The sequence below is a fragment of the Harmonia axyridis genome, chromosome 1, assembly GCF_914767665.1.
Source record: "Harmonia axyridis chromosome 1, icHarAxyr1.1, whole genome shotgun sequence".
NCBI lineage: Eukaryota > Metazoa > Arthropoda > Insecta > Coleoptera > Coccinellidae > Harmonia > Harmonia axyridis.
The window spans coordinates 20,743,652-20,762,402 of NC_059501.1; the positions used below are offsets into that span (position 1 = coordinate 20,743,652).

General features: G+C 35.1%; 1 protein-coding gene across 2 annotated transcripts in view; it reads left to right on the top strand.

The window, feature by feature from the left end:
* The first annotated feature begins 5,288 nt into the window (after positions 1-5,288).
* Positions 5,289-18,751, top strand: part of LOC123686209 (pyrokinin-1 receptor-like) — a 143,423-nt gene continuing 129,960 nt past the window's right edge. For both annotated transcript variants that reach the window (XM_045626226.1, XM_045626232.1), the window contains exon 1: positions 5,289-6,195. In XM_045626226.1, coding sequence (XP_045482182.1) covers positions 5,472-6,195 — 724 coding nt within the window. In that variant the 5' untranslated portion in view covers positions 5,289-5,471. The remainder of the gene's footprint in view (positions 6,196-18,751) is intronic.

Here is an 18,751-nt window from a genome sequence, read left to right on the forward strand (position 1 = left end):
TCAACAAAAGTCTTGTCGGTGATCCCTCAGAAAAAGTTCTAGGTTTCAATCTTCCTAGGAAAATTTGGTGTATTTTGAATCGACTTAGAACTGGTCATGGTCGTTGTAATAGTACCCTCTTCTTCAAATGGCATTCTATTGATAGCCCACTATGTGAGTGTGGTGTAGAAGAGACCATTGACCACTTGGTGAATGATTGTCCGATTTATAAATTTCATGATGATTTCCAAGCTATCCATTCAGTTTCAGATTCTTTCTTAGAATGGGTAGTTAACTTCAAATCGATATAATGAAAACTAATATTTAGTATTCCTTTCTGCTTTTTTTTTGTTTTTGTTTGTTTTAGGATCCAATTGGAAATTATAGAGTCGTCAACCGAAAAGAGAGGATAAAGAAAATTTTGTTTTGGTTGAAGAGGAAGTCCTTCAATATAAATTATGTCAGCTTATTCTGTAAACGTTTACACAAACCAGTCACTACACCGATACGGGGAGACGGAGTTTTTGCTGAGGTTTTTATCTGTTCTCTTGTATCATACGTTGAAATGTATGATGCCCCGTTACATTTCCTCTGCTAATACTGAGATTCATCGACACATATGCTTGATTGTTTGAAATTAATATTTTTTATTGCTCTTTCTCAAAAGAATATATATATATAATAGTTGGACACTAAATTCGTTTTCCCATCTTTGTGAAAAGGAGTGATTGTAGCAAGCTTCCACTCTTTGGAGAAACCTCCAGTACGCAGTGATTGATTGAAAATAATATGGAGTGGAGTGATGGGCGAAACTGCAAAAGACCTAATCTGTTTTCATTTTTAAATTTCATTTAAGATTTCGTTTGAACCGATCAGGGTGAACATATGTGGAATCCGTCATATTCTCACCATCGGTTCTTTTGATAACGAGCTTAAGGGGATCCTCGAAAACATCTGCGAAAAATCTACTTGCATCCCCTCTCTGCTCCTTTACGATTTTCCGAAACATGACCAGAAGTTTCCAGGATTATCCACAATTTTTTTTTTTACACGAGAAATATAAGCTGTGAAGTCTCTCCAAATTAATTCTTTGCATACTTTGCGTAAACAAGAACATTTTTCGTAATTTACATAAGTTTTGAAATTTTTGACGTTACTTACGATTAGTTTTTGATGGATGATAGATGAAATTAATTTTTGAATTAGAGTATTTAGAACATTATAAAAAGTTTCCACATTTACATCAACATTTTCACCACTTAACAATGTATCCCAATTGATCAGCGACATCTCGTTATTGATTGTACAGTGCATCCCATTTTGGGTGAGACAGCCAGGTTTCTCGCTTGTTATTTAAGATAGAGCCTTGCGGTTTTCATGTTCCTGTCCTACTTTTTCGTGAAACTCAAGTTGGTCTAATCAGATTTTGCATAACTGTTTCCGTTCAAAAGATACAGGGTGATTTTGGAAATTGATACTTTTCGGATCCCTGCTTTATCTCCGAAGTTATTAGAAATAATGCTGAGGTAAAAACTACGTCTGAATCAGAATTCTGCGTAGAATCCAGTGGCGTACTCAATATTTTTTTTCGGGGTATGGTTTTGAAGATTCAACACAAACCTATGTTTTTTTTAATGGAACACCCTATATATCATTACTTCGTTGAATTCGTTATTTTTTTCCCTTCAAAATGATATATGACACTATGTAGGTAGGATGTTCAGAAATGTTTAAAAAACACTAAAACATCAAATAATGATGATTTTTTGTTAATGGGCAATGGATTTCCCATAGAAAAGGAGAATCAATAATGATAACAATAATTTATAGCGATGACAGCTAGATCAGATTGGTTTTTCCCCTCCAATGCCTACTTGATGAAACAATGCTCCCAAATGCATAGTAGCCATAATAACAACAAGGATGTTTGTGTCATCAATGACCTACTACTTTTAAAAATCGAAAGTAATAATCCTCTTATTGAAACAGAAAATTCATGGCCCATTTACAAAAAATCATCATTATTTGACGTTTTAGTTTTTTTTCAACATTTCTGAACATCCTACCTACATAGTATCATATATCATTTTGAAGAGAAAAAAATAACGAATTCAACGAAGTAATGATATATAGGGTGTTCCATTAAAAAAAACATAAGTTTGTGTTGAATCTTCAAAATCATACCCCGAAAAAAAATATTGAGTACGCCACTGGATTGTACGCAGAATTCTGATTGAGACGTTGTTTTCAGCTCAGCATTATTTCTAATAATTTCGGAGATAAAGGAGGGGTCCGAAAAGTATCGATTTCCAAAATCACCCTGTATCTTTTGAACGGAAACAGTTATGCAAAATCTGATTAGACCAACTTGAGTTTCACGATAAAGTAGGACAGGAAAATCGCAAGGCTCTATCTTAAATAACAAGCGGGAAACCTGGCTGTCTCACCCAAAATGGGATGCACTGTACAGTAGTTCACGTTAAAAAATTGTTTTGATCTTCTAGAATTAACCATTTCGCCGGCAGATTCCACTAGAACATCCAGAACGGGATGATGAGGAGGAAGCTTGGTCAGGTCCTCTGTGGTGATACGAGCAATTCCTGAAATTTCATCCTTCCTCAACAAAAACCTTTTTATTCTGAATCCGGCCATACTTGTAACCATTCTCCTTGGAAAACATTTCAGTAACATTGAAAATTCTCTGGGTGTCCTGAGAAAGACTTTAATTTACATAAATAGTACTAATGTGGAAAGGCTAACGAGGGGATTGTAATAACACAAGGAGAAATAACAAGGAGATACCCTCAAGAGAAAGCACTTTTCCTTGAGGGGATTTCCTTATTCTTTCTCCTTATAAATAGTACTCTCAATTTCGACAAAACCGATTTCGCTCGTTTTAATACCATCTTTGTTACCCTTATAGGCTCGCAAGGAACAATCTCGGTATGACTTGCTCCTGAAATCTATCAAAATAGGTCTGCTCCTGTTGTCCTTCTTTGGCACGAAATGAATCTTATGGAAACTCTCAATGAAATTTTTTACATCAGAAATATTGGATTTCAGTGCGATCTTCTCAGTAATGCTCAGCACATTTTCATTTTTCTTTTAGGGAACGCCGACAACACCCACACTCCTTGATCTCAACTGCTGTTGTAACATATTGATGTTCTGATGCAGTTTCTCGTTTTCACTCTCCAAAGTCTCAAAGGCGCACTTCAATCCCATCTAACCAACGGCTCATTTTCTCAGAGATAACTAATTTAGACTCGAAATAGTCTATTTTATTTCCATAGAAATTGAGAGACATCAAAATTCAGACTGTTGATATGCGACAGAAGCCAAATCCAATACCATCTTATCAAGCTTTTTTCTTATATTTTATCTGCTAGAATTGGCCGATTCTGAAGAGCATCCCCCACTAACTAATTTAAAGAATCCAGCCTTACATAGAGTTTTCAGAGAATCAGTCGATACTCCAAGGCGTGTGAGGTGAATTTCGATAGTACATGAAAAACATTTCACAGCTGGTTTATTTCTGCTGGCCGTAGTACCATATGATACACACTTTACAGGCATGTTTTTCTTTTAATTAATGAGTAACGTCGCTCAGAATATCAGTCAATTGAGAATAATTACCCAAATTCACTCACTGAAAGTGGAGGAATTCACAATGTAAAATAGCACATGCAACAAGGGCCACAAAGTTATAGTTTTTGAAAATAACAACTTGAAAAAATATCCAAAATCGCCAAAAACTCACGGAGGGCACGATAACACGTCTAACCCTTCTAGGCCATCATGTGCACACAAGGAGAATCGAGATGTATCAGAAAAGACGACCTGATGCCATTCCACATTCCAATGTTGACGTTCTCTACACCACTGTAATCGTTGCCGGCGATGCTTAATCGTCCAAAAATTGCTGCAGTCCAAAAATTCTTATCCGGCGGTAAACAGTTCGGACAGTGATAGGATGGTCTTGTCCTCCTAACCTCTTACCACCAAAGATAGAGTTGTCGCAAATCAGTTTGTAATCGGCTTCAGACATCGATCTTGAACTTCATTGTGCCGCTTCGACGTCCGGTGCCTAATTTTCTTCGATTTTGGGCATTACCAAATCACGCTTGACAACATCTCGTAACAGCGCACTTCTGGTTGAATGGCTACGTCAACAAACAAAACTGCCGCATTTGGAGTAAAGCTAATCCTCAAGTGTATGTCGAAACACCGTTACATCCAGAAAAACTGACTTTTTGGTGCGCTTTATGGGCTGGTGAAATCATTGGTCCGTACTTCTTCAAAAACGATGATGGCCAGAACGTTACAGTCAATGGTGATCTATATAGAGCCATGATTACTAACTTTTTCATTCCTGAATTGAACAACCATGATGTCCAGGAGCTGTGGTTCCAACAAGACGGCGCAACATGTCACACAGCTCGTGCCGCAATCGATTTATTGAAAGTAAAGTTTGGTGACTGCCTAATTTAACGTTTCGGACCTGTGAATTGGCCTCCAAGATCTTGTGACTCAACACCGCTAGACTACTTTCTGTGGGGCTATATGAAGTCATTGGTCTATGCGGATAAGCCACAAACCCTTGACCATTTGGAAGACAAAATTCGCCGTGTTATTGCCGATATACGGCCACAAATGTTGGAAAAAGTCTTCGAAAATTGGACGTCTAGATTGGACTACATCCGAGTCAGCCGTGGTGGTCATATGCCAGAAATCATATTTAAAATGTAATGCCACAAGATTATCTTGCGTATAAATAAAATTCAGCTCAATCGAATAATCTTTCTTTTATCGCAATTTAAAGTACTATAGCTCTAAAAAAAAAACACTCTTTACATAACTGACCACACTCAATAGAATATGGCTCAGAAATTAATTTGAACCCCCTGTATCTTGCTTATGTTTCGAAAACGAGGTATATGTCATGAGGTAAAAAATATCCCACGGTCACCTACACGACTTTAAATTTTTGTCCAGTTTATGATGAAACACTTTGTATATCCGTAATCTGTACTTTCGACAACACAAACAGCACTAATTCTTTTCATCATGTTTCATCTATTCGGATGTTCTTATGTTAATATAAAAGTTAAAATCCCTTTTCATGCGATCAAACATTTTGCCTTCAAAATCACCAAGCAGAACACTCCTATCTTCCGCTTAATAAATTCAAATCGAATCACCTGCAAACTTCGCACCCGATTCTATTACCATTTCCTATAATTGTTTGACAGAATTAATGAACTTCTCATTCCGCTAATTTTTTTTCGCTAATTCCACTGTTAAACGGGCAACTGTCGACCTCGTTTCTGTCGGCAAAGCAAAACACTGCGCGGCGGCAATACCGCGTGGAATTCTATCTGCGAAGTGGCTCCAGTGCTTTGCGAACCAGCGGTGGCAACACAAGGGGTACAACAGGTGGTTGATCATACCCGTGCGTCGTTTAGCGATAAGTTTGAGATGTAGTATCCGGCATGGGGGACCAAAACGCGTCGGTAATGGAGTGTTTAGAAGCGAATTTGGGACCGCAGAGAGGGTCTCTCTACATCGTGGTGCCGGTCATAGTGATTTATTCGGTGATTTTTCTCACTGGGGTGGTGGGTAACATAAGCACTTGCATAGTTATTTCAAGGAACAAATCCATGCACACGGCAACTAACTATTACCTGTTCAGCCTGGCAGTTTCGGACCTGCTCTTGCTGCTTTTCGGACTTCCTCAGGAGGTCTACCTTATCTGGTCCAGGTATCCTTACATCTTCGGAGCTACCTTCTGTTTCCTCAGAGGTTTATTCGCTGAGATCTCCTCCAACGCTACAGTCTCTATCATAACAGCGTTCACCGTGGAGAGGTACTTGGCAATATGCCATCCTCTGAGGTCTCACATGATGTCCAAGTTGTCTAGAGCTGTGAGAATCATTTTTGGCATATGGTTCTTCTCTGTGTTCTTGGCCGTGCCACAGGCTATGCAATTTGGGATAGTGGACCATGGGAATTGTGAGGTTTGCCAGCTAATAGAGCCAATGATTGAACACTCTTTCGAAGTGAGTTCTCTGGTGTTTTTTATTGCACCAATGACTGTTATATCAGTGCTGTATATATTAATCGGATTGAAGCTTCATCAATCCAAGATTATGAGAAGGAAGAATGTGAGTATCACTGGACATAGGAATTCATCCAGGAAGATCATAAAGATGCTTGGTGAGTATTTGGAATGATAATTCATTTTTACCAACATTATGTTGATATAATCTGAATGGAACTAGAAGGAAATATCATTCATCTTGATGCGAGAATGGAATCAGTTTTTCAGTTTATATTTTCATAGTTTTTAGTCCCATTTCGTTATGATGGCTGTAATTTTCGAATTTTGAGCATAACGATAAGATTTGCCTCACTAATGACAAATCCCTATATCTCAGGGATGTTACGGATGTGCATTTGCTTGATTGACCGGAACCAAAGTCGAAAACGGAGTTTTCAGTTGCGAGTTACCGGAAATGGAACCCAAATAGGCAGGGGGGGATGTCTCTTGAATTCAATAATAATATGAACACAAACATTATTTTGCTCTTTTAAATAACTTAGATTGATTCTTCGAAATAATGTGGAATTCATTTATTGTCCGATAAATACTTACATATATTATCATACCGCATCGCATTGTCAGGCCTGTCACAAAAGTTGACCATTTTGAAACTCCAAGAATTTAGAAATTCCAAATTTGGGTGCTTTCAAATGCTGTACTTCTGTCTCAAATTCAATGCTCATTGAAAGCATCTCAAGAATGATAAGACTTAGAGAAAAAATATTCAAGAACCCCGAGCCCATTTTTCGAAATAATCAGATATTAGAAAGGACATCATAGATATCTTGATTCGTTCTCAAGTTACAAGGCGTTTCGGGAAAATGACTGTTTCAAATATTTCGCTATATCTTAGTTTCTGTTCGAGATATTCACAAAATACTAACACTTTTTTTTCAGTAATTTTCATGCTTTATGTGATATCCATAACAGATCATAAAAATTAATTTCCGTTTCAGAGATATGAAGCAGAGTTAGTGTTCTTTTAGTGGGACACCCTATATTTTGCAACGAAGTTTTATCAAATGTAAATTTGTCGAAAACTATTTCCTTATCGGTTTCTCAAAAATGTCATCCGTTTCAAAAATATTGGGTTTTTCGACTCAGTTTTTCGATGCGACACCCTATATATAAATATTTTTCACATATTTGGAGATTTAATACTATTTTTATTCATTATAGAATTGTAGTCCAGACATATAGAGGGTGTCCCTCTATATGTCTGAATCGATGATTAATTTCTAAATGAATGGTAACAACCTATATTACTGAATTATAATATGAATACAAAATGAATTGAATCTCGAAATTAATGAAAAATATTCATATATGAGGTGACCTATCAGAAGAATAAAGACAAAAAACTCAATAACTTTGAAAAGGATAACAGACTATTTTTCTGATGGGTGTATCTGAATAACATCAAAACAATATCTAGTGGGATTCTCTGATGAAAATTAAGCTGGGTATTTGGTATAAAATTTTTGGAAAACCGCCCCCCGGAAAATTTACACTCCTCCGAAGATCAACAATTTTCATATGTTTATTGAGAGTAAGACACGAAACTTTGTAAATATTATTTTCCACGAAAACTACACATTTCGGAATTTTATCAACCTTGAAGTTTGCTTAGAAGGGGTTGAAACAACCAACCCCTAATATATTTTTTGTTATTGTTTGTTTTAAATTTTGGATGAAAATTTTTCTTTTGAAAAAAACATGTCTGAAAAGCCCAATTTATTTAACAATATTTTGTTTTCTACAAGTTTTCTCGAATTCTTGAGCATATACGAGAACTTGTATTGTTAGGCTAGAGCCAACCAAATTATGATTCTACTAGGGTAAAACAATAGTGATCAAACAGTTAACGAAAACCTGTCGAATATCGAAAATATAATTACAATATTTATTAGAATTTTATTTTGTTAATCTTCGGAGGGATATAACTTTTCTGAGGTGAGGTCACCCCTCACTCTTTTGGGGTCCCATTCAGATACACCCTGTATAAATATGTTCAATTCATTTCGATATATAATTCATTTTGTGTCCTTCGTATAATTTTAATCAAGTCTTATGTAGGGTGTCTCATTTGAAAAACACCGACTCCATTTTTATCTTTGAAAGAGTTATGTTTTAAATTGAGAAACCAAAAAAATATAATCGTTTCTAGTTTTAACTGAAACAGAATGAGATTCGTGGTATGAAAAATGCACTAGTGAAATTGAAAAGCTGCCAGATACTTTATTGACTACATTAAAATTTTGCGGTAAGTCGATATAACTGAATATTTACCTGGCACTATATTTGATCTCTGTATAATGCCAGTGAGTGTAGAGAGCTCTGAGAGGAGTCTCTCAACATTGAAGAGGTTGAAAACTTGACTCCGATCAACAATGGGCCAGAAAAGATTGGCAGGTTTGGCCTTATTATAAATCTCTAGGGAAATTGAACTCGATATTGATTCTGTGATGGAATGGTTTGCGAATATGAAGAGGAGATTCTGAGAAAATTTTGTTGTTGTTTACGGAATGTTCTTTGTTGGGTATACAGGGTGAGTCTTTGACTTGTACTTATATTTTAACAATAGATTCTTGAGGTCAAAAGGAACACTTTTTTCCTATACCTACCATAGTTTTCGATTCGATCTAGGTCAAAAGATATAGCCATTTTGAATTTTTATAATGAGCTATGCCACCCTTGAAACCTGCACACTAAAGTTTTTCCAACCATAAGAGAAATTTGTTTCAGTATTATAAACTCTACGTAAGTACCTTAGAATAATCTATGCTCAGAGATATTCACACTTTAAGTTTTAGACTGCCAGTCGACTGAAGAGTTGACTGTGGTGTCGAAGGTACCGGGTTCGAATCCTGGCGAGGTCATGGATGTTGTACATGTCTAGTGATGGTTAATGAATTTGAAAGAGTCTTCTAGGAAATGAAATGTTCGTTGTGTCGATGGCGAAAGCCAAGCACCTATAAAAGGATAGAACAAATTTTGTTTAAGTTTTAAGGTTATGTTATATACGAACTTGTTCACTGAATAATGATAAAGTGATAAACTTCATGAAATTTAAAGAAACCCAACAAAATATTGAGTTTTTATACATAATTTCAAGACATTTAAGACAACTGAGTACTACTTCCCAAAAAATTGTATGGATACAAAACAAATAACTATAAAATAAATAGTTCATACTTCATTGAGACAGAAAACAATTACTTTAATAACTCTAATAAATGGAAATAATTTGCGTAGTTACATTTATATCACATGAAAATATTAATTTATATCACCATTTCAATATTTCTGGAGCTATCAGTAAGAAAATTCAAACCACAGCCGTCTTTATTGACAGCTATGATTCAACGATGGATAAGTTGGACTGCATTCGTGAAAAAAATAGTTCTTTAATGACCTACACCAGAACTGCAGTTATATTCAAAATTAATCAAATTGATCTCTGTACTGTAATTAACACTTTTTTATGCAATAAAGAATGTAATGATTATTACTTCTGGTAATGAATATTTTGTTTTACAGGTACTTCTCAATTATGTTTTTTACATTATAGTCAATTCTACTACTTGATTCATCTTGATTTTGGCATTGAAAATAAAGTATTCAATATAAATATCCACATTTGAATATTATGCTTCTTTCAACTGATATAATTTGTTTTCACATTGAAACAATTATGAAAGTGTGTCAATCATAAATGTCCTAGAATGTAATAATTGAATTTCAAAAAATGGAAGTATCCAAACAAAAATTTGTCTAGTATATAGTGGTATGTTTCTTCATATTATCAGAGCTGTTCTAAAAAGCAGTTATTTGTGATTAAATTGTAGGAGTTGAGGTGAACTTTCATTTTCAAACTAAGTTGGCCAGTGTTTCAATTCTAAAATTCGATTTATGACAACAGGGCAAATATTCATTTCTATGTTTTTTTTACAACAGGCATTTGGCCAAAGTACCCAATTTTTAGAATTTCACACTTAAGTACAAATTATTTGAAAATGGCGCATTTCACGAGAAAATATGAAGAATACATTTATTTTTCAAAATGATCAATAATCCTTCAATGAGCGTTCAAATTACTTTTAAGTGTTGGGTTCTTTCAATATTTGGTACTTTCATGGAATGTAATGGTCATAATGAAGAAACTGGAAGGTTTGGAAGAAATTTTGTAAGGGGAGAAGATGCATCATATCAATTTGAAATTGTATTCCAATAATCATTACCCTCCATAAGATCTTTTGGGAGATATAACTGAAAAATATTTTCTTTATTGATATTCAACATCTCTTCAACAGAGCCGAATCGGAAAAAATGGTAAAGAAAAGAAAGTTTTTTTTCACCTCAGGAATCTACTGTTAAAATATCAAAACTCACCTAGTATACGTCTTAGGTATATTGTATTCATTTTTAATGTGCACCTGATTTTTTTTTCTTTTACCCTCAAAGAAAAAATTAGACCTACGTCCTTGTGGTCAATTCAAAGTTCGTGCAAAATTTCGGGTTTGAAGTGCCTTTAGAACCATAGAAAATTCGAGCAGAAAATCGAAAGCAATGACGAGAAGTCAGTAGCTCCTTTTTATTCATGCGTCAATTGTACTCTTGGAGACCACATATTCACCTATATTTAGTTATATGATCTCCATTAAGGATGCAATATACGCATGATTAAAAGAGCGTTCAAAAGCTTATGACTTCAGGTCACTGCTTTTTGATTTAATTTTTTGTACACAAAGTTCATTATTGATAGAAATATTCAAAGTAGTACCTATTATTCACCTGAAATAGTCAAGGTACCTACCTATAACGAAACAATATTCGTGAAATAATAACTAGCGGAAGTTGAATAATGTTTTTATTTATAATTTATGGAATTATTTGTTGACATAAGTGTATTGTCACGGAAATGGACTTACTTTGAATTCGATGCAATGCATTTAGATGAGTAGTACATATTTTGAGTTTCAGTGACCCACTCCTGGTTATAATTCGACAAATTGGCATAATTAAATGAATGTAGAGGGTGTTTCATGAATATGATTTCAATGCGAATGCAGAACAATTTGGGTAGACAAAATCGGTATCAGTGGCGTAACCAAGGGGCCATAAGGGGGTTATATTATCCATTATAGGTCACAACGTTTGATAATTCAATACTGAAAAAATTGAATCAACGAATTCATCAAAGGGCTCGATCTTATCCAACTGTCGTCGGTATATTATAAACATACAGGTTATAAATGCCAAATTTATGATAAACAATCGCTTAAAAATTAATGAGATCCTGAAGTAAGAGCTCCGAACGTCTCAAATTGGATTGGCCCACCCTTGAGAGCAATTTCTCCAATTTTTTAGGACCCTAAAGTAAATAAATAATATCAACATAGGTATATCTAATTATCCCTTTGTCGCAAAGTATCTCTTTGCCGACACTTTGAATTCCATTACTTACAGCCTCAACATTACATCAACATTCATTACTTACACCTCACTCACAAAGATAGATCAGGAGGTTAAGCATTTTCTGTTGATTAGTTTGAGGTGGGTGACCTTAATATCTAGGTGAAATCTTTCACCTTGTTCCTCACCTATGTCTCCTAAATTTTCTGGATAACGGTCTAAATGGCTGTGTAAATAGTGTATTATAATACTCAAATTTCACCCTAAGGATTTGAAACTATTAAGCATCTTGATAACCATTTCAACAAAGTATTGAGCTTTATGTTTTCCTAGAAAAATTTTACAACCCCAACAAATGATGTCCAAGCTTCTCGTTCAACTTGATTCATTATTATTGTCTTATTTGTGGGCCGTCAAAAGCTTTGAGTTTTTCTGTGCTCAAATGATGCATTTTTACCCCTATATATGCTAAATATGACCCATTTTTATTCTTCACAAATTGCTTCATTAAGTCCAAAGTTATAGGTATGTAACGGAGGAAGTATGATTTTTTCTCTTTTAACCAAAGCGTCGTTATTGGCATTCTTTTCCCCAACGTCCATGTTTTCTCTCTGAGACCAATCTTTTCTAACCCGATGGTGTGTTTTGTCCCTACTAACCTAGAGGCACAAGAAACACAGGTATTTCTTGTAACCACTCTGCTGCCCAAGAAGAAAGTTTACCATTTTTGAGTTTACACAAATCATCCATTGATGTTCGTGATACTTCATCTTCAGCAAGACCAAAGCTATGGTTTTATATTCTCCTTTCAGTATCGTTGAAGGAGCTAGTGGTATTGAACCCTATTTACTCTATTACAGACTGAAAATAAAACCATTGTACCTACATTAATGAATATATAATAATTTGAGAACTCCCATGAATGAATATACTGAATTAAACCCACAATTTATCCCAAATACGAGTATAATTAAAATCAGCTCTGAAATGCCAGGCACCAAAAAAAAATTTTTTTCGTTGCCCTGTGATAATTGAATCTAATAAGTACACGCATCCAGAAGGCACACAGTTTTTGTAATGGTTGGGAAAAATTTTTATTTTCGAATTCATGAACATAATAAGTGTGCTGCGTATACGCTAAGAGGAGAACAAAAGCGGAATATAATTCGTTACTTGACAGGTTTCCGGTAAATTTAATCTAATCTTAAGGTCTGAGTAGTCATACGCACGTGAGTTGAAAATGAAGAATATTTGCATATCGAAAACTTCAGACGATTTTTTATCTGGAGGGGATGGAAAAAATGTTTACTTGATTTCCCCCCCAGTCAGATTTTAAAACGGAGTGGGTGGAATGAAATTTGAGATTTCACCTTCTCTCAGCATTTGTGGACCTGTCAAGCACATATACTATCGGAAAATTCGGAAAGGAAAATCGAGGGATAATAAGCCAGAAGCGAGATCGGGAGAATTACAACGCTATTGATAAAAAACGAGTTTTGAGGTAATTTTGTTTGTATGACGACAAAGGCCTTCCATCGATGCGGGACACCTTTTTTCCAATAAAAGGCTCCTAATAGGGCCCATACTCATATGCGATACCAATTTTCGCATCTGAGTAAGGGTCCTACTGGATCATTATATCAATTGATAGTATGATAATCGGTAATACCGAAAATAGTGTGATCCTCAGAGTAATGAAATGAACTATCAAATTTGACATGAAGCGCGCGGAAATGGAAACATATAAACGATATTTCACTCAATTCGCGAGTTTCTCTACAAAGAACGCTCTGCTTATATCCCATAGTGAATCAACGTTTCATATTAACTCAAAATATATTGAAATGAATACCTAATTACCTAAATATATCAGAAATTCAGAAAACAAACTTCAAGCGCGCCAATAGACGTGAAACAACCGATGACACTAGGAGAGCAAAAGTTGCCAAACCTTGGATTTCAGCAGGTAGATACAAAAAATATTAAATATTTTGCTTATTATGATTTCGACAATTAGAAAAAATATCGGATTTCAAATTTGCATATTTAATCGGGAATCACTCAAATAAATATATTTCATTCAATATACATTCATAACGATATAGTGAAATTGTGGATTTGAAAATATATCACAATCCGATAACGTAATCTAACCACGTTGGGGACATAAAAAAATTGCGTATACTCCCTCTATATATGTTTATTACTCTATGGTGTGCTCTAACGACAACTTGAAACCTTAATTTCACAACTTTTCCTCTCTTCGCATTCCCGTAACTGCAAGTTATGGGTGAAAGTACAACCCTTTGATTTTGATTAGGTATGATATTATCGAGTACTCTATCTCATCCTGAAATTCCGCTTCAAAATTTCCATCAATAACGAAATAACAGGTAAAATAGTGGAAGAGTAATTACTACTGAATACCTTTGAAATGTGTCGTATACGAATAATCTCGAATTAAATTCCACATTGCTTCTTACACTATTTCAAATGTTATTTTGTTATCGATGTACATTTTGAAACGAAATTTTAGGATCAGCTAGTACTCGATACGATCTTCAAAATACATAGGCGTACAATTTTTCTTCCGCCGTTTTTTTTCCGAAATTCCATGCTATATTGTAAAAAACTGATTATAGATTTATAATTCGAAGTATTGTCCATCGCTGACCACTACTTTCTCCCATCTTTCGGGCAGCGTACGAATCCCGCATTGAAAAAACTGGTCATCTTAATCTGAAGCGATCCACAAATTGATCCAATTTCTACTTCTTCATAGGACCTGAAGTACTGGTCAGCCAGGCCGAGTGCCATTGATCGAAACAAGTGATAGTTCGAGAGAGCAACGTCTAGAAAATAAAGCGAGTGAAGTAGGACTTCCCATTTCAATGTTTCCAAGTATGTCTTGAGCACTTTCGCAACATGAGGTCGAGCATTGTCATGCTTTTGAATCCCTTTATTATTAATTGCGGCCGTTTGTCTTTCAATGCTCGGCTCAAATGCATTAATTGCGTTCGATAACGATCGCCTGTGATTATTTCATTCGATTTTAACCACTCTTTATGCACTACGCTGAGCTGGTCATACCAAATACTGAGCATATCCATGGAACCGTGAATATTCGGTTTGGCCGCCGATGTGGTAGCATGGCCGGAATATTTTCATGATTTTCTGCGCTTGGGATTATCGTAATAAACCTATTTTTCGTCTGCAGTCTCAATGCGATGCAGAAATCCCTTTCGTCTTTGCCTTGTAAGCAGCTTTTCACAAGCAACCAAACGCTGTTCAACATATCTCGGCTCAACTCATACGGCACCCAATTTTTTTGTTTCTGAATCATTTCCATGACTTAGAGGCGTTCTGAAATGGCTTGTTGAGTAACTCCCAATGATCCTGCCAATTCTTGTTGCGTTCGACATGAGTCTTGATCAAGTACCTAATGCCTCCAATTCTGCATCTTGGAAAACATTCTCTCTTTACCGCCATGCTGGTCTTCGACGTCAGAATCACCGTTCTTGAAGCGTTGAAACCACTCTCGGCACTTTCTTTCACTAACAGCTGCCTCACCATAGGCATTTAACAGTATTCGATGAGCCTCAGCAGCAGATTTTTTCGTATTAAAACAGAAAATTAAAACCTCCCGCAAATGACGAGAATGTGGCTCGTAAGCTGACATGTTTAATCGAGAATAACGATGACGTTATGTTAACAAATACCTAATCTTATAAAGGGTTTTTTTTTAGAGCTATAGAACTTCAAATTGCAATAAAACAACAATGGATTATTCGATTGACATGAATTTTATTTATCCGCAAGATAAATTTGTGGCATTACATTTTAAATAATTATGATTTCTGGCATACAACCGCCACGGCTAGCTCGGATGTAGTCCAATCTGGACGTTCAATTTTCGATGACATTTTCCAACATTTGTGGCCGTATATCGGCAATAACACGGCAAATATTATCTTCCAAATGGTCAAGGGTTTGTGGCTTTATGACTTTACTCAGCCCTACAGAAAGTAGTCTATACCTCAAGATCTTGGAGACCAATTCACAGGTCCAAAACGTGAAATTAGGCGGCCACCAAACGTGTCTTTCAATAAATCGATTGTGGCACGAGCTGTGTGACATGTTGCGCCGTCTTGTTGGAACTACAGCTCCTAGACATCATGGTTGTTTAATTCAGGAATGAAAAAGTTAGTAATCATGGCTCTATACCGATCACCATTGACTGTAACGTTCTGGCCATCATCGTTTTCGAAGAAGTACGGACCAATGATTCCACCAGCCCATAAAGCGCACCAAACGGTCAGTTTTTCTGGATGTAACGGTGTTTCGACAAACACTTGAGGATGAGCTTCACTCCAAATGCGGAGTTTTGTTTGTTGACGTAGCCATTCAACCAGAAGTACGCTTCATCGCTTAATAAAATAAAATGGTCGTAGTGCGCGATACGTATTCCGCACAGAACTATTATTTTCGAATTAAAATTGCACTATTTGCAAGCGTTGTTCAGGCGTCAGTCTATCCATGATGAATTGCCAAACCAAACTGAGAATAAATCACTTGACAGCTGTTGAATCGGTTACCATCTTGAACAGTAATGCCAACTTAAAGTTATACATCTCGAAAAAAAACTCCCTATAGTATGACCTCTACGATCTATTTATTTCGACTAACACTTACCGCTACAGCCAACTATTGCAAAACGGCGGAAGCAAAATTGTACATCTAATAAGTTATCGCAACACCCCTTATCCCTATTCAAAATAAAGGGGCTGTGCTCACCCCCGTCAGGGGAAGAAGTTACGATATAAAAATGCGGAAAAATTGTTACCCCTCGAAGCAGAAACTGACGGGTCCGAGTGATTTTCCACATTTTTATTTTGAAGTTGGATAATCGATGTGTTCAGTTTTCGTTGGACAACCCTGTATTTATGAATTAGTATGATCCAGACTTATAAGGAGGACAAATATTCGCATTTTTCGTGTTGGTTTGTATGAGACTGAAGTTCGATTTGCGAATCTGACCAAGATTCAACTATAGCAATACAATACAACTTTACGTTTGAGAAGCAATTAAGAATAAAATACATCAACTTTGTCAGCAGAACAGCGGAACACAATACAGTCTCACTAAGTCTTATTTCGAAGGTGCAATCTTCGATTTCGTGAATAAATAATGAGTAGATATTGAAAATTCAGTTGAAATCCTTAGTTAGACGACACATATCCTCTTTGGCTAGCGTCGTAAAACCATGTGCCTCACAATTTGGGTTGAAGCGGGATGAAATGATCAACAGGGAAATTTTCAATTCGGAAAGTAAACAAAGTTCAGATTTGTACTGTTTTCATACAGATCAGATGACATCTTATTCTAGTCTTTTTCACTAACAGAAGGAAGTGATGTTGAATTGGTAGATGTTCAAATTTATTGAGATTACCTTCAATATTCTGTTGGGTTTCTTCAAATCTTTGATGTTTTCATTCTTGTTTTCATTTCATGATCATTCAGCTCTCGGTGAATATGATAATACATAAAAATAACAGTGTAAATATCTTAGGCTAGAACATAGATTATTTTAACTTCTAAGGTACCTATACATAGATTTAGGAATTTTTTGTCATTATAGTAGTATTCTGGGTTTTCCAATTTGGTAACACTCGAAATTTAAAGTTCAAACTTCGAACGTTTACAGATAAATATTATTTATTTATGTATATGAAAATGCAAGGTTAAGTGGTTACTCCTGTACGAAATGAAATGCACAATGATAATAAAATGAATGAACATAAAATAGGTATATCAGAACTGATATAGATAGTTGTAGGCTCAATTCGTTATTATTATAGAGAAATTGAGAGAAGAATATTAAATATTTATTGCCATACCTTATTAAAAATTATACTCATTATTGATATAATAATAATTATATCATTGTAAATACTACTTCGTTCAACAAATGGAATGAAGTAAGTTTATGATGGTTTTCTAATATAGTAGCTTATTTCTAAAATGGTTTATCTATAATGCTTGGAAGAAGTTCAGTGTGCTGGTTTCTGAGGGGTATAGCTCATTGTGAAAATTTGAAAAGGCGATATCTTTTCATCTAAAAATTGTAAACGAAAAAAGTGTTTCTTTTTACCACAAGAATGAACTGTTAAAATATTTGAACAAATCAAAGACTCACCCTGTATAGTATTGTATGATGTCGTTGCGAATTATATTTTCGAAAACTATAAGTGGATCTACAATATCGCTGTACTCAAACAGTTGAAGAAGTTTCGAATTTTTAAAAAAACTTGAAGAGTTCTGATACGGACTAGGTAGTGGGATAAGTATACAGCGAATGATTTTCTTTATAAAAAGTTGAAGTGGCAGCGGGCGATATAAGGTGTTGTACGAGTGGATGAAGTATATTTTGAAGTAACTTTGATGGATAGCATTTAGTTGCGAGCGATGATTGAGATCCAACAGTTTCCAAAATTAAACAATGTCTATTAATGAAGTAAGCTAATTGATCAAACATTGGTGCTTCAGTTGATCACTGTTGCAACTCAAACCGAGTGAAAGTAGAACTGTAAAGGCGTTCCAACGCATCATAACTATGAATATTATCATAGTATAAGGAAAGAATAGTAAGCCAACCGCCGTTTGACGGCAAGGAAATAGTCACCAGGGGTCTTTACTGTAGTTGGATTTGGATAAGTAACTCGCGCTGAATCATGAGCTATAGATGGCGCAGAAATAATACGATAATTCATTCAGTGGCGTGGTTGAAAAGGGGTCGCATGACATTGCCAACAATTTTTATGTTATTATTAAGTTACCACTACATTTGAATATTCGAATATTCATTGAATATTTATTCGAATAATTGCGTTTTGCATTACGATAAAAGTATGAATGATCACTTAACTCTCTATTCAGGAATAATTAAAACAAATTGATAGATACAATTGAATTAAAATTATTCATATAATAGTAGAAAGGGGTTTTCATCCGAAGAAATATGAATAGAATTGGGATATTATCAATGAAAAAAATATAAAATTGAATATAAGATTCAAACATATGAATTTAGCAATAAAGAGTTCTAATAATAATAATATAAGATTCTACATTCGAAAATATTCATTTCAATTTTAAATATAAGGTAATATAAAAATAAAACATGATTTTATTTATTTTCAACATAATTGAGATATTTTAATATAATTTGGTTGTTCAAGGTGTGCTTTTCTTCA